The 21,545-nt window shown below is 35.5% G+C and overlaps 1 protein-coding gene across 1 annotated transcript; it reads right to left on the reverse strand.

Annotated features, from left to right (window-relative positions):
• Nucleotides 1-1,016: 1,016 nt before the first annotated feature.
• Nucleotides 1,017-10,501, reverse strand: LOC120345450 (flotillin-2-like). Its single transcript, XM_039414902.2, has 10 exons — nucleotides 10,347-10,501; nucleotides 9,413-9,494; nucleotides 8,012-8,102; nucleotides 7,301-7,424; nucleotides 6,938-7,170; nucleotides 6,502-6,621; nucleotides 6,195-6,409; nucleotides 5,443-5,626; nucleotides 3,660-3,806; nucleotides 1,017-2,954 (listed from the first exon to the last, which is right to left on the reverse strand). The coding sequence occupies exons 1-10, from the start codon at nucleotides 10,393-10,395 to the stop codon at nucleotides 2,925-2,927; spliced, it is 1,275 nt and encodes a 424-aa protein (XP_039270836.2). The 5' UTR covers nucleotides 10,396-10,501; the 3' UTR covers nucleotides 1,017-2,924.
• Nucleotides 10,502-21,545: the final 11,044 nt, after the last annotated feature.

The raw sequence follows: 21,545 nt of genomic DNA on the forward strand, positions 1-21,545 counted from the left end.
ATTATTAGGGCTTCAGTGCTAAAATCTAACTAGACTCATTCTTACCACCATGTCTTTTCTGTTGATGGCATACATTTTAATTTGATGGTAAATAGGTACCACTTATGCATTGGATTTTTGTGTTTAAATTATCTTTGAGTAGGTTTTACTAAATTATTGCAACTGTACGTGACGAGGGTTAGTGTGCAATCACGTTGAGTAAGTATTTATCCCAGTTCAGTTGTTAATCTGTGAGTTTATTTACTGTAGAAGACAACTTTCTACGCACAATGAAATGAGTAATATATAGGTACAAGTTATGCATTTTCATCACCATAGCTTCGGTATCACCTAATGAGACAAGGCAGATCTTTTGCCAATTGAGCACCAATGTGCGCTCTCTTTTCGAGCCCTCAGGCTCCATATGGAACACTTTGAGAACCTGTGGTACACGCAACAAAGCAACTCGTTTTCATAAGTAACTTACTTCTGGCACTTTCTGGTCCATAGCCAATCTGCCCAATAAGCTGACCCCAGTATGTTGCGAAAATATCCAAATGGGGTCATGTCATGACGCAAAAAGTGTTGGGAACAACCACTCTTAAACATGAATAAATCATCAAACATGGGGAGTGTGTTCACTATCACATAGACAGAGAAAGCTGACGAATGGGTCAGATCTGAAAGCAACTTGTTGATTCACGCATATCCTTGTACAGCATCAGCCGCTATTACTTGAAACGTACGTAAACTTGGAAAAATGAGGCAGGTAGAAACGAATGAAGACTACTATTATACCCTCAATATAAATTGTCACATTCCACAAATGTGTCCTAAATTTCTTCAAACAAACACCTTTGGTCTTCCCTGCCTTTGAATAAATAGCTGGCAAATAAACAAATGAAATGAAGTCTACAACATAGCGTGACGAGACTTAATGAAAGATGTCAAGCTAAGTGGCTGCGACTTCGATAATACTAAAACCATGCAGAACAACATTTAGCAAGTAACTTTGTTTTCGATCCATAAAACCACACTTTTCTATGAGTCATGTTTATTAGGTGTATTTACATTTAGTATGTCCATAACAAGAGGCTTGATGCCATACATGCAAATTGAAACTGCATATATAAGATATAGCACCCGCTGTGTATCTATATAGTCTACAAATAACTCTACCAAAACTTGGACGTACCAAAAAATAAGCTTTGAGTAAAAGGAAAAGGGGGCTCATCTTATTGAATTTACACATATTTGTGCATAAAACTCAAACATACATAAACTACTTGCAAAAAATCAAAAGTAGGCCTTATTGAAAAAGAAACACAAAATATATATCATTATTCAAACATATCACCATTAGCAACTGTACTCATGATCTTTTGTTAAAACTTAGCCTTCACACAAAGGATGGAACGAGCAAAAAATGATGTTACAACATTACCAATGAACAGTAAATAAAAAATTTTCTGAACAGTTTTTCAAATCAGGAATTGTTATCACAATGCTGCCTGATTACGAGAATGTAATAGGCATAGTTGAAAATTTGATGACCGAGAGAATTCCACATGTCTACATGCTACACACAACTTAGAATCACTGGTGTGGCTTAGTTATTGCAATGGGACTGGACACAATAAAGAATACTTAATACAGTTCCAGTTAAAATTTTGCAGAAATATTTCTGAAAAAATTCGATCAAAGCATAGCTAAATAAAATCCCAACTACTTCTATGGCCTATAAACATTCACTACTTATTATATCACCACAATCATTGAAATGGTAAATTCATATTTCCAAGAATAGTTTCAATAATACTTGTCTTAATGTAATTCGTAAAAATATTTAAAACTATACATCAGCTATAGTTTAATACAGCAAACAGGTAGACCTGCAAACCAATTAAAAATGCAGTCACCAACAAATATTGCAATTGATTCAGCCATCTTTAAAAAATTTAAAAGCATTTACTTTTCCTTCTTGAGTAAAACTAGTCAAACAAAACTCAAATTTTACACGGAGACCCAAAAAAACAGAACCAATAAATTTAATATTAACTTCTGCAAATCTGGAGAACATTTATTTCAAGATTTAAACTTCTGTTTGTGTCTGATGGTACATACCCTCAAATTTCAGTAACCAAGGACGATATGCACAAGAGCTATGCTTTTTCTAGAATATGTCGGGTTCTGTTTTTTTCAAGGCCACCCTGTACAACACATTTAATTTTGAGGAAAAAGCTGAAGTTCATGTTTAAACTGTAAAAACATAAAGGCACAGAAAAAGAACAAGCAATAAAACATGCATCACAAAAACTGAAATACACCATATTTAGTTACCCATCTGAAACTAGATACCTACTTAACATAAAAAACAACATGCATAATGAAGCTGTAAATGATAGCTATGGTTAGAAAATTAAATCGGTAAAATCAACAAATGAGTTACAAAACATACAGTTATATATAATATACAAATAAAACCTGAGCAAATTTACACTTTTGTCAAAGTTGAATAGAAATAAGCTTGAGGACTGTTCATGCTTATTGAATACAACAAGATACCTACAGATCAAATGCCAGACATTGTAATAGGTAAGTCTACAATCTTGATCTTACAATTCAAATGTAAAAAAAAGTGGAAAATAAAAAGCCTAAAATTCTTCCATCTGTAGGGTTAATGAATGCTCTCCAACTTTGACAGTTTTTGCAAATTTTAGTCTCGCTATCAGCATGCAATATCATGACAAGAAAAATTTCTCATTAAATGTTAAAACTTAAATGTACTTTTTAGGAGACAATAATTACAAATTTATTATTGATAAAAATTTAGTGCAGTGTTACTACAGTTAAGACAATTATGGTTTCCTTGTCTCTCTTTATTGGAAAATATCTTTTCTATGAGTCTGTGAATCTGATATACAACACATCTTCAAATCAAGATTCTATTTTGCTCCAGGTATCTGCCTCAAGACCTAATTGCAAAAGAAAAAACGATTTATATGAATAGCTAGTGAGAAATGGAACACGCGGGTCAAAAACCACTGAATATAATAATGACACGATAATGATATAGCACAAAGAGTCAAAATATGAAAACAAAAATTTATTCTTCGAATATCTGTCATTTTTCAACCGCCGTATTCAAATTCAGGTTTATATTGAAACTAATTATAACCGAAAATAGAATTTCAACCATTCGGACATCGTATGGTGCTGCACAATAAGAAATATTACCAAGCAGTTTGGAAGGAAGTAATTAAGGAATGTGGGAGTAGGAAATGAAGCAATTTCCTTGACACACAAGACTAAATTCACAAAACCAATGTTCCAATCATTAGCTCTACCGTTACACAATAAACATATAATTTATAATTGGCAGGACATCAGAATACAGTGAGGTTTAACATAACATTTTGTTGTAATCAATAATTTGATATTTTCAGCAAGTACTCATTTCAGTAGTTGTTCCCTTTATTTTCAAGTAATATGGAGATTGGGGAATAATTATATTTATTGTAAAATCTAAAACTAAAGATATGCTAAGCAAATAAAAGTGTATAGTAAATGGAATTTTATTACAGGTATAGTCTATGTGGACAATATGACTAGAATCCTAATTAACTTTTTGTATTGAGGAATGCAAAAATGTCCAAATATACGCAAAGGTAACAACCAACCTTTGACAAGTCTACTCCTGTAATGGCTTGTACAGCCGGTGGTAGCTCGGATAACAACTTTGTCACTTCACTTGTTGTGCGATCTGCATCACCAAGCAGTACAATCTCATCGATGCGAGACAATGGTGCTGCTACTTCAGCCGCAATCTAAATAAAATACGGAAGGATGTCATTAAAATGTATTCATGAAAGAAAAATATACAGGCAAAGTATCACAATTCACCAGCTATGATATGAAAAATCAGAACAAAAACAGATAACATTTTCAAATGAAAAAGACCAATGCAAAACTATGCTTTGAATTCCAATGCTTAATTATGTTGATTGCATGGGATGAATCATTAAATGTTAAACTATTTCCAGATTTTGCATGGTAGGTTGACATTTGATACAAAATGCCATATGTTACAATCAGGGATCAAATACCTCCAAATATCGTTTTTAATATCTATAATAATATTGAATATTGCGCACACATTTGTTCACGGCCATCAACGTTTGGATTGAAAATATTTTATAATTATATTATATTTCAATGTAATTGAAAATAGTCGTTTGTCGAGGCAAAAATCACAGCCAACATGAAAGGATTTAAATATTAAAACAGGATTTTCTGTCTTCATTGTCAGAAATTCTGGAATCGGATTCAATCCTTTTATTATTTTATTTTTATAGTCCTGTTGATGACTGGTTTGAACATTTGACTAATTTATCTTGGTACTACTCCATTTTGGTGTGTTTACATGTTGTTCACTGCATCGGATTATTGGATCGGATTACTACTTGTTGTGTTTAACTGTCTAGTGTCTACTACTTTGTCTATGTTTAGATCTGTTTACAAAAGCTTGTTATCGATGCTATAGTCATTGGGTATGGATAATCTAAGTTTTTTACATTGGGATTATCAGTTTTGACAAAGCCTCATTTAAATGTAAGTGAATTGGTATATTCTTACTTTATATTATGCCTGGTTGCTTGTACTCGTTTTAATATTCATCTTTATTGTTTGTCAGGGGACAGCCAAATCACTTTGGGAAAAATCAATTCGTTTCATTTTGTGTCCAAGTTTGACACAAAATTTAATGTTAATTCTTTGCTCAGTCGTCATTCTTTAATTAAACCCCCTATCGCCAAAAAACTCAATCAGACCTCGCACAGCATTTTTTTTCAACAAGAAATTTATCACATTCACTTATAGATCCTGAAAAGCAAAAATAATTGCGATATTGTGTCAAAACAGCTGTTAAACAAAGAACACATATTACGCCACACTGCAAAAGTGTTGATTACCGATGGTTAATCGTGTTGCGCAATCTGTGATGTCAGTCCCGTTTCTTTTTAGCCTTACCTCGTATGTAATACTTTAATGTATATTAATTCTCTATTCTCAGGAGCATGAGAACTACAAATTTCAATCATATCACACATGCCTTTGTTTCATTTATATCTGCTTCGCATGACAATGTCTTCCTTCGATTTTAGAAAAGTGAATAAAATATATGCCTTGTGGGATTTTAGAACGTATTCGGAATTCCAGATTCCAAAATATTATTTTAGAATGCATTCGGAATAGTCTAATATCGGTTATGGCCATCCCTGGTTACAATATGGAATAGGATTATTTTCAGTGGGCTTTATCAAACAGTTGTAGATACATTCGTCAATTTAAAACAAATGGTTATTTAACATCACTATTACAAAGACTTTGTGATGGAAAAATTTTCTGTGTTAAAACTTGATTACAAGTTTAATATCTCAAATTTGCAATCCTTTTGTAAAATACCTTCGGCAGAGATTCCAAGATGAGCGACATCAAAGCAGCATCTCCATATTGTTTGTAAGCGGCAGCTTTTTGTCTCATACTTTCTGCTTCTGCTTTACCGATAGCTTCAATTGAAAAAGCTTGTGCTTTACCCACTCGTTTAATTTTCTCAGCCTCAGCTCTGGCTTGCTCCACAGTTTTCGTTCTAATCGTTGAAAAAAGGTTAATAATCTTAGAAATACAGAATATATGCATATGATTCCACCTGCGCCGCGAAAGCATAGGGGGATAAGTGACATGATTTATTTAGGTCATGGGTCGACAACCTACGGCCCGCGGGCCAGATCCAGATCGAAAACGTATCAATAGTGATGCAAGAAAAAGTGTTACATTAAATGTCATTTGTAAATTTTTTTTTTCAATCAAGTAAGACGACAAAGTTGAGTTCAAGAGCTTTCGCAGTTAATGCGCGCTGCTTGTTAAAATTAAAAATTTCCACTTCTGATCTGTGTAAAAATATTGTAATTTATCGGCCATCTGCTCGGTTTTTAACTTTCTAAAAATATGTGCAGCCCGCCAAGACCTGCAACCGTTAATTTTGGCCCACGAGCGACAAAAGGTTACCAACCCCTGATTTCAAGTCATATTTTTGCACAGAGCTAGCAAAATGAGTTTCTAGTTTGTAGCTTCTAGTTTATATTTAAATTTGTATAACTTGTTGAAAATGTTATGCAAGACAAAAAACTGAGAAAATTATAATATATTTATCTTACTTTCTTCCCTCGGCTAAAGTTTCTACTTTGTAAGCTTCAGCTTCTGCTGGTTTACGAACAGTAGCTTCCAATTCTCTGTCTTTACGTTCAATTTCTTTTGCTTCGACATCAATCTGTTTATGCCGTTCAACAACCTGAATTTGAATTTCTTCAGCACGAATTTGTTGTCGTTCTTTAGCGGCTTGCAATTCAAACGCAAGTCTAGCATCGGCTTGCTGAAATTATACGAAATATTTATAAGGGGTAAATAGCTTACTTAAATATATATTAAAATATTGAGAAAAAATATATTCTGAACAAACCATACCGCAGCATTCACTTCCTTCTGAAACGAAGCTTGAGCCATTTCGAACAGACGTTCTGAGTCGGCAACCTTGGTTTGTGCATCAAAAGTAACATCCATCTTTGCTTTTTCGCATTCAGATTCCTATGATTATGAAATTTTATTTATATTAATACAAATTTAAGCATTTGAGCAATTAAATACTTTCGACGATGCGTTGTTAACATTAGTTTCAATTGTGATCAATACCAGCAGCGTTGCCACTGATAGTAAAAAAGTTGGGACATTATTACAAATGAGAGAATTCGATTGGCATAACAAAACATAAAAAAAATAACATTCATGACTGCATGTCAAGCAAGAAATCTTGCCTCAAAAGCTTTCACGCTTTACATACTACCTTACACCCAAAATGATACCAAAGCATAAAACTACCACATTCAGAATCCTAAGTCAATACCCGAATTCCTGCATCTCTGTCTGCTTCAGCAACACCAATATCTGCATCACGTTTTACAACAGCTGTTTGTGCACGTCCAATAGATGAGAGATAATCTACACGATCAGATACATCCTTGATAACAAAACTCAGAACTTCAATACCCATACGACCCACATCAGGTGCAGCAACTTCTCGTACGAGAGAGGCAAATCTGTCTCTGTCCTGGTAGATTTCTTCAACAGTGAGGGTTCCTAGGTAAATACCATTTCATTACCATATATAAACCATGATGGTTTTTGAGCTCGCAAAGTGTGTTTGATTGGAATATAAATTTGCACCATGATCAGTACATTTCTGTTCACCATTACAATAAGAACTTACCGAGAATAGCTCTGAGATGACCTTCCAAAGTCTGAAGAAGAACTTGTTCAATCTCAGTAATTGTTTTACCCAAAAATTGCTCACAAGCTGAAGCAAGAAGATCTTTCTCAGTCATGACCTTGACCTGCAAAAATAATACATATACTAAATTGAAATTCAATAGCAATGAGAATAAGGATTATCCAGAACAAATATCTATATTTAATGAAGAGAGACGAATATTTTAATTATGATGGGGCAGATTATAAATTATTAAATCAACTTTGTTTAGGAATGTTTTGTCATGGAAAATCTTAGAAGTATAAGAATCAAAATGAATAGCGAATTGACAGGATAACTACACATAAGTTATTTTGATATGCCATTAGCTATTCTTAATCATTTAATTGCTGTTATACTCAAGTGCATCACAACTATACTATAATGCAATGTTTTCCAATAACATGGTCGGTGTGACCCAAAGTTCGGTCGCCTAATTATAATCTTGGGTCATTTGGCTGAAAAATTCATCAGCATTTATTCTGCTATGCTCAAGTAAAGCAGGCCACGATTTCAAAAATCATCACAGAGTAACCATGTTCTCTCTCCTCTCTCTATTGTCATGGTAATTTTAAGGAAAAGATGTTATTTTTATGAGAAATTATATGCATGCTTTCTTGATTAGATAGTACCATATTATCTTCTTTTTTTTTACAAAAACACGGAAAATACCTGTGCAACTCCAGTTACTGTCAATGGGACACCCTGAGCAGTTTCGACATTCTCACACACTGGATTTAACGTCATCACTTCCAATGATAATCTGAAGTTTCAAATAAAATTGTGATTTATGATCATAAGCTGGCCCATGAATAATTTCAAGTGGAATATGTGTGATGTTTAATAAGATAGTAAAATCAATGCCCCTTGATTTTTGAAATTTTGTAGTTGTATCATATTGAGAAGTAAATTGCATTTAAATTGCAGTGCTTTGTTTTGTAGTGAACCAAAAACACTTCAATACCTACCAGAAACTCATAAGAGTTGTACAACGCAATATTGAAGTGAAGTAAAAAAAGATTGCAATATTCAGTAGTTACTTCATATATCAATAATATGTAAATAAATGTCTAAATTTAATACATTTTCCAAAAAAATGAATCGGTTTTAGACCAGACGAGTTTTATGAATACTGAAAGACTGAAATAATATTTTGCAAGATTTCAGTATCCTGTTAGCCATTGTGCAAACAATAATGAATATATTGAAGGGCAATACAGGAATTTGAGTCACACAATATATGTTATTAGAGTCGGATATAGCTCTTAAAAACATTGTTTTCAAGTACATTGTTGACATTCTCATGCATTCATGACCATACAAAGCAGGAGTCATGATGTCACTGATCAATACACATTTATTAAAAATGAAACAGATAATCAGCAATTTTGGTCTAAAACCAGTTTGAATAAACAAAAATGATCAAGTGAGTTCTAAATTGTAGAATATGTAATTTCAGTGTCAAATAAATGGTGCAAAAAATTTCACCAAGTTTTAAAAAAGGCACCCACTTTGACATCATTGACAGTTTGATTGCAGTTCAAAACAATGTGAATGCACAGTTAATTAAAACGATTGTGATATATATAGAGAATAAGTTGCATTCAGTGCCATCAGATATTTAATACTATTCAGTATTTTCAAACATCATTGTATTTTTGTTCATTTCATTCAGCATACTATTTACACATAAGTATGTACATAACATTCTTGATCAGTGATGTGTAAACTCTACTATAAAAACTGAGCGTTATTAAGAAAACATGACTAAATGAATCATAAAGTCATGTGACAAATGACTAATGAGGCATAACGCTTTGCCTATTAAGTCAGTTTTGCAAAATATTCAACGATCACGATCACGAGAGATATCTTTTTTGTAATTCAAAGTAAACAGGGAAAAATAATCTCCTTCAATGTCACATTGTCATGTGACATAATATAACAGTCATAAATAATAATGAGCAAGTAAATGTGGTGATTGAAGATGTAAAATAGACCACAATATTACTAAATACAACAGTTTCATTACTATTTTCAAAATTATTGTTAATAATTTAAGAAACACAATACCTTTGTACTTCAGTAACCATACACCAAGCCCATGCCCATCCACCAATAACATATTGCTTATGATCACCTCCACAACATCCACCTGGATAAAAAAAATCAAAAATTATTGATAAAGTCAGAAACATAATGTAAATGTAGTTCAATACTGCAGTTCCAATGGTTGAAATGTACTCATTTACATTAGTTTAACAGCAGGAAGTGCCTTATAAACATAACATAGGCCATTAGCAATAAACAATACCAATACGGTAGCTTATATAGCTCATAGTAATTCGGTAATAGTATTTGAAGAATAAGCCATATTAAAATATGGCACAGGTTCAAAATATCATTAGAACATATAAGTATTACATATACATATATATAAATCATAAAGCAGGATCAAAAAGCAAGTTCAGTTGTTGAAGACCTTTTTACCATTTATGAGATAGGAGTATCACACTATCACATAAACAAAATCACATGACACATGACATGTCCTGATATAGATAGTCGAGAAGATTACTTTTTAATACTTCAAGGTACAAGATGGCAAAATAGATTAAATTGAATCATTGATACTGGAACTTGGAAAATGACATATGAAATATGACTGATAGTACCATTCAAAATATACTAAACTAAAAATAAGCTATATGAATAGCAGTCAAACATGCATGCCGATTTTACTACTACATAATGAATGGAACCAGAAGAAGATAAAAAGCAGCCAATCAATCAGACACATATTTAATAATTTATTAGCCATTTGTCATGAAATGATATGACACCGTCAGTCGTCAGATACAAACAGAAAGAATATATTTTGATGGTTGGAACGGAAACAAGTTTGAACCATATTTTAAAAATAAATTTTTTAAAATAAAAATATTTAAAATATAAATATTACTAAAATATTGGTATAAAATTATTGAAAAACAAAATGCAATATTACCTGATACAACCAAGGCTTCATTTGGTCCAACAGTATGACAATTCCCCATTTCTATAGATGGAACTCTATAACAATTATGAATAGAATTTCCTGCTAGGAAATGAAAAATTGTTATAAATAAAAGAATGTAGTATATCAGGTTATACAAATAATAACTCAAACTTATATACAAAATATTCTTCAACATTGTAAAATTATATACAAAAATTCAACCATACATCACATTTAGAGTGTAAAATTAGCTTCTTCAATACACATTGGGATGATAATCATAGATGAAATATGAATGTTTTGCTTAATAATCAAAATGCACAGAATATGTAACTCAGTGTATTCTAGTTTTTAATAAAGAGTAAATCTATAATTGAATTGATCACAGTGGTATAAAATGACATTTGTAATTCATTTAATGCAGTACTGTAACTTATATTCAATCTTATATATTTGTTTTTTGATAATAAAACAATTCCAGCTAAAAACAGGGAATTCAATCTAAATATTGACCAATATTTACATACATTTCATTTTAATATAATGGAAGAGCTAAATTTTTCAAATATTCATCATATCTCTGACAACCCCTTCCTTCCTTTTACCAAGTAATCCAGGGTCTATCTAGTATAGTTTAGTACCACAAGTACTTGCAGTGGGCGTAACATAACGAATTTTGCATATGTTATTCCCATTTCCCAACCCCCATCTGACTATGGCATCCAAAAATTAGGTCTGTATGACATCACAATCACGTCATAGAGCCTGCCAAAGTAGAGTTACAATCGCTCGAAATCGCATCTGCGCCACCGATAACGAACTCACCAACTCCGGCGATCTCTCTCGTATCAGGATCATTGCGACGAGAAACAAGAGAAATAGCTTGCTCAGTTTCGGGTGATGTCTGCAAGTTTTGGACGACCATTCGTATATTTTGGAGAGCCTTATTACGCTGTGAATCTGTGATGACGTAATTTTTCAGTGACATGGTCAGGTGGGGGTTAGGAATGACATATGCAAAAATTGTTGAGCCAGGCCAACTATAAGTGCATGTGGTACTAAACTATACCAGACCCGCAATCCAAAATTGAATAGCCAGTATGGATAATAAAAAGGTATGACTTTGCTAAGTCATATCGGAAGAAAAATACAGAAAAAAAACAGACTAGACGACTTAATAATATTGATAAACTATCAACCCAAAACAATAAGACCACAAATTATGTGCAGTTGTTTATTTGTTGCAAAAACAAAACTAATTCGTTGTCAATTTTAGAGAAAACTTGTATAATAGCTTAATTTATTTTTTTGCAGGAGGGGCAAATTCCTAAGTTTACATGATAAACTAAATCTATAGGAATGGTTCTAAAATTTTTCTTTTTTGAAGATCATGACCAAAATTTTTAAAATACATTCATTATATTCATGCTTGAACATATTACTGTATTAGGATTCTGAGATTTTGTCACTACCTTAAATTATATTTTTGTTAATTTTGGGCTAGGATGAGTCGAGTGAGAATTGACTGGAATGGAAGCTTGGAAACACTAATTGCAGAATTGTATGGAGCATTACCAGTTGCACATCTCAAATCATTAGATATTTGGCACTTATTTGAACACCTAAAGATTTAAATAGTATATCTGTAAATAGTCTAAACATTTATACATTTCAGTTACCTATCTCAGTATTTGGTCAATATATAGCCCAGTTGAAAGTTCAACAGTTCATTCAGACAAATCCTTAAAAATACAATAAAGCACAATTTGATACTCTGACCTGACATACTGCATTAAAAATTGGAATTATTCAATTTGACAGTTCATAGTAGGCTGACACAACTGAGCTAAAAAGTGGCACAAGTGGTGTTTGGCCTAGTTTCAGAATTCAGGAAATTAGAAAAAATGTGGCACACATAAATCTACCAACTAAATCTGGCTCGGCCAATGCCTAAAATACACCCTTTTTGCTCTGAAAAACGCCAGATAAAAGTAGCCACTGATATCTAACAATATCTTAAATAATCGCTCTATTGACGCACTTCGCTGTCAAAGTTATCCATGGCATATATTTTCAACTATCTTGTTTGGTTTATTTGGTGAAAGGATTATTGATAGCAGGCCAGGGACGTCCAGTTTTCAGTAAATCATTCAGAAATAGAGCAAAATGGTGTTGGAAAAGGCAGAAAGGTGTATAAATTTATGTCTTACTACCAATGCCGCAAAATGAAAAAAATTCTGGGAGGGGGGCATGGCCGCTCAGGCCCCCCTGGTTTTGCCTATGGGTAACAGTACCGTAATTCGTTTCTAATTATTAACTTCAGAACTTAAAGTAAGTTGGTGTGACTGTACCGGTACTGATGAATGAATGTTACACTACAATACTTTCCTGGGCATTTTTACAGAATGCTGATATTAAAATGACAAAAAAGAATTTGCGAATTCCCAAAGGAGTAATCAACCATTATCGTACAGTATTGAATAAACAACAACAAAGATCCTGAAGATCAGAATAGTACCGGAGGAAAACTACAAGTATACCTTATTCAAAATGCAACAAATACTTTTTCTTGCAACTTTTTTTTTTTTTAAAAATAAAAGTCCACCTTGCGCGAACACAATACGCTAAACCAGACATCGAGATATGGACAGAGTACAACACGCGGACCAAATCCGGCCTGTTGGTTAATACAATCTGGCCCCCCTGATGCTGCCACAACCAAACCGAATTCTGGTGCTTTAGGCTTTAGCTAAAAATAGCCCAAGGAATTTGTTGAGATTTAATTTTGGCACGGGGCTTATTGATTTCCACCTTTGCTTTGTACCACTGTGAATAATGTTCATAAAATGTTGTTTTTATCGTCACACTCACCTTGCGCTAAACGCATGGGACAAACGGGAGGCGGACAACTAGACTGAAAAGGTGACAGATGAGTCGTCCACCTATTCGCATTTTTGACGGCGATGTTTTAGGACAATACGGGTGTATTTTCAATCTGTTTACATTAAAATTTCACTTCACATTTTTGTTAGGCGTTATTTAAGCAGTTACGGCGTTTACTTCACTAGACCTCAGATATATACCATAAATCGCTCTCTCGATTGCTATTTGCTGCGTTTGTGACAGGCGGCGGTCACGTAAATTCTTCTACTCCCTACTGCCACCAATCTACCAAAAAAAACATTGTACACCTCAGTGATTATACTTTATAAAGCTCTTTATTTAGCAGCCTTGATCCGTACCCTATGTTTCGCTCATGCATATGAGAACCGAAATACCCATAGGTAACTGAATATAGATCGCTCACGTCTTTTTCGTCTTTGTTTATTTATGTTACATTGCTCTCTTGCTAAGCTTGAGTGCGGCGCTACGGTATTCTCTTAATGCGATATTGTGCTGCGTGCAGTTTTCAGATACAGCCAGTGGTGGGATTCAGCCTGTTCGCATCGGTTCTATAGAACCGTCTCACGGAATTTTATTAGATCAGCGAACCGGTCAGCATTACTGGTCAGTGGCGTAACAACGCAATGTGGCGCCCCTGAATCTTTGCGCTAAATGTCGCCCTCTCAACACCGTCGTAAAAGCTGAATAAAATTCTACACAACAGAAGAATTAAAGCATTGAATAGTAAATTTTATCGAAATTACCAAATTCAATGTCTAGTTTTCATTGAAGCAAATTCAGAAATTATATCGTCAACGGATAATGTCTCGACTAAATCACTTTCAATGGGCAGTATTGCTGGCTCAGACAGCCTGCTTGCTCCCATAATCGATCTCAAGTAAAACTTTATCAACTAAGGTTTTGACTTCGTTATTCGCAGCTTGTGCAGGAAATGGCAACAGTGAGGTGAAGCACGACAAGACTAATAATATATTATATAACGACTTCGTTTGCATACTTTCCACGGCAGTTTCATTACTTGAATAGGATTATTTGCGATCACAGGGTGTATTCACTTTCTTGAACGTGAATTGTTTAATCATAATAGAATTTAAAATCTACCAATGAAAATAGTTCGCCGGTAAGCCGTCTGGTCTAATCTAACCTACAGAATGGCAGTTCCACTCGACTGTGAGATAACCTTCGCTAGCGTATTATAGACGCAATTACGAAAATGGAACTACAGTTCCGTTTTGGCTGAACACATGAATAGCTGCGTTCCTGAGCCTTCAAGCACAGACAGATGTACTAACAACAACAGCCTAATACGAGAAACCTTGTCAGACTAAGCGCAAGATTCCCTTTGATTGTATACTTGAGAGCGTTTACTTTCTTGTCTGTGGTTTGCTTTTGCATTCCATAATAGGTCGTAAACACATAATACAATCCAACACGTTTTGTTTTTGAAATGGCGAAAACGGAGACCGTGAGTGCAAAAAGGCGCTGGGAGGGGGCCACGAGCCATAAAACACGTGGTTTAGACTATATCTTGTGTAATTTTTTGGCTTCAGTGCCAAATTAGGTCGTGTGTGACTGCCTTGGTTCATTTAAAACGTGTTTCCGCTTCGTTTATAAGGTTTTGCCACATTTTGCCGCCCTCCAGTAACGTGCCGCCCCTGGATTTATCCACAAGATCCAATGGGTAGTTCCGCCACTGTTACTGTAAATGTTCTGTTTGTAACAGAACCGGCTGAAAATATGACTTCTGTGATGGAATTTGAATCCCACCACTGACTACAGCCGATGGAGAATGCGACAGATATGAATGAATAACATGACTGGACTGATTATTATTAATTTTAAATACATTTCAGATTATCACATCACTATATTAGAAACTATTGTATGGAAGTTTATGTGGGGTGAAAAAGCTCGGATGATTAATATTATTCAAATCGTAAATATGTTCAAATATTTCAGGAGGGCTCGAAATGACAGGATGATGGATGTTTCATGAGTGGATGTTTAACAAATGAAAATAAGCCATTGAGTAGGATGGCTTGATATTTTATAAATAATTATTGTAGTTGGCTATCCTTAAATATATACTACTACGGTCTACCTAATGGAAATCTAGAATGTATATATATATTCCTGTATTCTTATATTTAAACTTTGAATTTGATAAGAATGCGGATTAACTGAAGCATCTCCCCCCTAGGGTAAGCAATTGAAGAATCTCCACCCCAAGTTAGACCAACTATAAAATCTCCATACCAACTAAGACCATCCAACCCTAACCCTACCAAATAATTAGTCCAGGTCAAATGAAGGATCAACTGGTATTCACCAGGTCAAATAAAGGATCAACTGGTATTATCGGTTCAGGTGGGTTGGGGGAAGGGGATATTCTTCAGTTGGGAAACGGGATCAACTGGAGAATATCCACCCCAACTAAGACCAACTGAAAAATTTGCCCTCAAGGTGAGTCCAACTGAAGAATCTCCTCCCCAGGAAGGTCTGGGGGGAGATTCTTCAGTTGACCCAAGAATGCTATTATATCCATGTTTTATACTACTATCAAGGACTTAAAATTCCAACGTGATCAACCAATATATAGCTCAGAAATAAAACAAATTATTCGGCATAATCCTTCAATTGAAAAGAATGGGGCTAAATTAAATGCTTTTTCAGGTTCAATATAATAACAATTCTGAAACTGCCACATTTTGGTCCCCCACAGGGGATAAGATTGGTTTGAAAATGAATCAGAACAGTGTGTTCTGTTGCAGAAGATTGTTGCCATTTATTTTATTAATTCATGTTCATGGGTAAAGGACATTTGAGAAAGATGTTTTATTTCAGGAGTGGAATGGGAATATATTTCTGCGCTATCCTATTTACCGATTTATCCATGTGAATACACGGGTATGGATTCTGAAGTTCTCTAAAGAGAGATATAAATTTTTAATTTAGTAATTAGTTGAAAAACAAAGACTGAAGAAATTTAAACTTTCGAACTGTAAAAGCAAATAGCATGTAAATGCCCATATCTGCCTATCTGGTTGTTTTCTTCTGGTAATGCTGTGATTTGTTGATTTTTTTTTTTTTAGAATACCCTCAACTCAGAGTGTGGAGTTACTGAGTCATGTATATACAGTAGACATGATTTCTCAATTTTGGCACGGATGAGTGAATTGGTATGCTCAAACTATAGCATACTCTTCCTGTCTTCACAGTTTTGCTAAATGAGTAGCCTAATAGGCAGGATTTGAGTGAATCCTGAATGAACTAATTATAACTATGTAACAGTAATATTGATCTTAGGTAAAACACTTAACTGCATTCATTTATTTAAACATGTCAATATTTTTATTTTCATATTTTAAAGAAAAATAAAATGAAAAACAACCCGAGGGATCAGACCCATTACAGATTACACAACGGAGAGTTATCGAAAAAGTTAAAGATTGCTACACCACATATAGGGAAGTAAATGCCTCGACAACAGTGTGTGACAATCTTCTGCCGATAAAAAAAAATCAAGAATATTCAATAGGGTTGTTAGAGTCGTTCATTTATGTTTTTCCTTGCATAGCGATTCTTCCTCAATGTGCAAGAATATTAGAGAAAAACCCAACACAATGAAGTTGTTATTTGAGGCCTCAGGCAGAAAAATGAATCCAATCCTTTGCTCGTGAGTGGTAAAAACAATCCTTCAGAAGTAGTTCCATCAATAAAACCATTCCAAATATCAGTGGCGGCGCGTCAATAGGGCCAACCGGGGCAATGCCCCGGTTGTTTTTTCGGTATAATAAAAAATATTCGAAAAATACCTCAATATCGGTTGCACAGACTGTCTACACTAGCCATATTCTCCCGACATGGTTCATTTTTCGCTCGCAAAGCCTTCGCCGAACGTCGACGGGGCGACACCGATTTTGCCCCGGTTGCTCATTGTATATCGTAATCTCTCTTTTATCTTCCACTCGCCGCGTTTGTTTTCTGTTTCTTTTACTAAATCATCGGGGCTAGCCCCGAAATTATGACGACACAATGCCGACGTTTCTTACAACAACGTGTTGACATATTCACGCATTCCTTCTCGTTCGTTGGCTGCTTGAAGAGTTGATAGTTTCCTCGCCTTCGTTTTTGTCGCTTGTTTCGCTATTTGAATCAGTTAGAGACCTTTAGTCCATTTGCTTTCGATTTTCCACATTCCTTTTGAGCTCCTCACTTCTTTCCGGCTTCGCATTTCTTAGCCTTAGACCTCATAATGAATAAGGTTGATGCACTACTTCGCACTCCGTTTTCGCAGCTGCCGCTGGAACAAAAATTAGAGGTACAACGTCTTGGGCCTTATCAACCAAAAAATTGTTCACTGGAACAATCCCATGACGGAGGAAAGCGTCGGCGTACATTCTGCGCAGAAACTTGGTATAAAAGACACGAATGGTTGTGTTACAGCGAGGACAAAAATGCACTTTTTTGTTTTTATTGCCTACTTTTTGCTACCGCCCGTGACTCACGTTGGTGTAAATTTGGTTTTAGAGATCTTAAACATCTTTCCGAGCGTGCCAGGGATCATCAATCTTCTATGGAGCATCTGGACAATGCAGTAAAATACCGAACATTCGGAAATGTTAATATTGCAGCACAGTTGGATGAAGGACGCGCGGTTTCTATTCGTCGGCACAACCAAAACGTCGAGAAAAACCGCCATGTTCTCGGTCGATTGATAGATGTTTTGAAGTTCATTGGTTGTCACGAGCTGTCCCTCCGTGAGCACGATGAACGGGCTGGCTCTTCTAATAGAGGGGTATTTTTGGATATGGTGGAATACACCGCATCCCTAGATACTGTATTGAGAGATCATCTTGATGCCGCAACTGTTTCGAAAGGGACATCTAAGGATATCCAAAATGATTTGCTCGACTCAATGTATAAAATTTATTTACAACATTTGGCTCTGGAAATTGAGAATTTCCAGTTCCTTTCGATCCAGTCTGACGAGACAACTGACATCACGTGCGTTTCCCAACTGGCTGTGATTTTTCGGTTTGTGAAAGATGGTAAACCTACCGAGAGATTTCACAGCTTTGTACCAATCGTTGATCGCACGGCTTGCGGGATATCGGCTGTACTGAAAGAAGTGTTACAGCCTTACAACGCGAAGTCAAAATTGATAGCTCAAACTTATGACGGCGCGGCAGTCATGAGTGGGTCGAAACATGGTGTTCAAGTTTATATAAAAGAAGATTTTCCTCATGCGCATTTTTTACATTGTTATGCACACCAATTTAACCTCGTTATTAAAAATATGTGTCTTGATACCCCTCTCGTCCGTATATTTTTTGCAAATGTTTCGGGTTTTTTTTCATTTTTTTCCGTTTCGCCGAAGCGCTCTGACCTCCTTCGCCAGATATGTAGCCGCCGTCTCCCAGCTTGTGCACCAACACGTTGGAACTTCCAATCACGCGTGGTGCAGGGCGTGTCCGAAATTAGGTCTGAGCTCAACGAGTGTTTCAATGGCATTCAGAGCTCTCCGGTTTGGGACGAACGCTCTGTGAGGGAGGCGGCAGATCTAAAGCGTCTGCTAGAAGATGGTGAGTTTTTTCTCCACAATATTCTATCTTGTGCATGTATTATACGGCGCATTGCAGTCAAGGCTAATGGATGGAGCGTCTGTGCAGTCGTGTATTTCAGACTTCTGCGATGCTGTATCTCGTATCCGGGAAACAATAAAATACGACGATTTTGATTTTGTCTGCAAAGGAATGCTGTGACATTCTGGTGAATCAAATAGGCGATCGTCTGCGCACTGAACACCTTGCCGCGTTCTCTTTGATGAACCCCAAAAAATTTTCAAAATTTGCACGTCAATTTCCCATCCATTTGTTGGCTACTGTCTCCAAATTTTACCCCATGATAAACGTGGGTAAATTGGAAAATGAATTGCGATGTATATACACCAATCAAACTTTTTTGAACATCACATCAACTTGCGCGCTTTATGGGTTCCTCATAGATAACACTCTAGTAACTACCTTTGCGGCGTCTGCAAATTTTCTGGACATCATTTTGACGACGCCTATTTCTTCCGCCGACGCAGAGCGAGCATTCAGCACGCTGAAGCGTATTAAAACGTATCTCAGAAACACAATGAAGCAAGATAGATTAAATTCCTTGGCTGTTTTATCCATTCACAGAGACGTTATTTCTGGGATGCATGACTTTAATCAGCGCGTTATTGAGCATTTTGCTTCCAAGAAACCGCGGCGTGTTGCATATATGTTCAAGCAGTAGAAGTCTAGCAGCATATATATATCTATGAGTGAGCGACGCATGTCCTTATCTTTGCATTACCTTTCCTTTCTTCATAGTAACGTTTTAAACTTTATTTTAGGTTTTGTCTGCTTTCCCGAAGTTTCTGTTAATATGTCATTGTATTTATCTGAGTAAATATTGCCTTTCCTTTTGAAAGAGGTTTCAAAATAAACTATGTCTATATTTATTAATCCCTTGACTTGGACCGGTTTTAAAGACACTTTCTTATCGTTAAAAATTGTCGCTTTTGCCGATTGGTTGTTACCGATGGAATGGTTTTTATAATCATAAACTGATGGGAGAACTTACAGCGCTCATCCTGTCCTCGTAGATGGGGGTGACTTGGTCCCGCAGTAGCTTGCCCCGGTTGTCAAAATGACCACGCGCCGCCACTGCCAAATATGCAAATAAATTTCAAAGGAAAACCTCTTCCATAAGCTCCAAGATGTAGCAAAATGATAACGTTGTAGCGCCCCATTCATGTGCAACGAAGCGGCCGTGAGCGAACTATATTCAGTAAACTATAGAAATACATCATGAGGTGACGCCTCTCCGATGACCGCCAAAGTTTACTGTCACTCCTCTCACCAATGGCAACTGTTTATTTATTTTTTGTTATTAAATATTCATTGTCTATTTTTTTACATACGGGGATGAAATAAGTAGCACTACTATCAATGGCGTGGTTTTCCCACTAGATGAGTGATTGTGGGAAAATAGCACTAAACTGGAAATATGGAGCGATCTTTTCTCGCGTTTTGCGTTGTCTCAGTGCTGTATCAGTGAATCGCCGTCATTATAGCATTCAAGCTTCCTCGTGTATGTTTGTACTCAGTGCTCCACATATGTATGTAAAAACGATACAAAGGGACGGACTGTCGAAGTGATAGCGAAGGAGATGATGATGAAAGTGAGCAAAAATGAATATATCCGAGGGATAAATCGCCTAGCATTACTGTATGCAGGTATGAGTAACAATATCAGTGTTTGTTTGTTTGGGATCTCGGCAGAATTGGACAGCGCAAAAGAAATTTAGCAATGTGCTCCATGACTCCCCATACTCGCACATCATTAATTAATTCACCTATAAATATTAAGCAACAGGTTGCAGCAGTATAAAAATGACTTGAGCATTGTCACAAGAAATCATATCAGTTGCGCAAGCATGTAAAATTCAATGAAAATTTGGTAAAATACCTGAGAACGAGGGCTTCATGTGAATGAAGAAAGCCTATACTTCATCAGTCTTCGACAGAATTTTATCGTTTTGGACATCCTGATTTTAGGCTTCCATTTTCTTCAATTGCTTATACTATACAAAAGCATTATGCTTGTCAGCTTTGCATTTCAGGAGAGTCTTTTCATTATATTTAGATGGTGGTAATTATTTTGCTGTTAACCATAAAATTATTTGAATTTCATTAGTTATATATTTGACTGACCATCTGGACTGGAACATGCTACACTTTCTGGATATTTAAATACAATTATATTAAAGTTAGGAATTTAGATTTTGGTGGCCTGATGTGGATCTCGTTCTTGAAAAAAATGTGGTGGTTTTTAGGCGATTAGATGTTAGTGGACACAATTGTTTTTGACTGATTTCGTAATAACAAAATAATCTCCGCGGAGAAATTTCACCAAAGTATCCAGTTGATCCCGCAAAACGAGAGCGAAGCGCACTCTTGTTCCATTTATATGTATAGCTGGGCCTACAACAGAGTCATGCCACACAATGATAATATGATCGCCACGCAAAATATGAAGTCAGGCGATAGGATAAACGGAACGGAAAATTGAAATAAACTTACTCACTACATGCATTGTAAATAGAAAACCGATTTTGATAAGCCACCTTGGGCGATGTTCTGTAGTCTTAAATGTTCGCTTTTAACTGATATATTGGCCATGTTATAGTTCACCGTGTTGATGGCAACTATAATTCTTATTATTGAGGCACCTTACTTCCCAACCATTCACACCAACAATCAACTCATA

Source organism: Styela clava, chromosome 8 (assembly GCF_964204865.1).
Source record: "Styela clava chromosome 8, kaStyClav1.hap1.2, whole genome shotgun sequence".
Lineage (NCBI taxonomy): Eukaryota > Metazoa > Chordata > Ascidiacea > Stolidobranchia > Styelidae > Styela > Styela clava.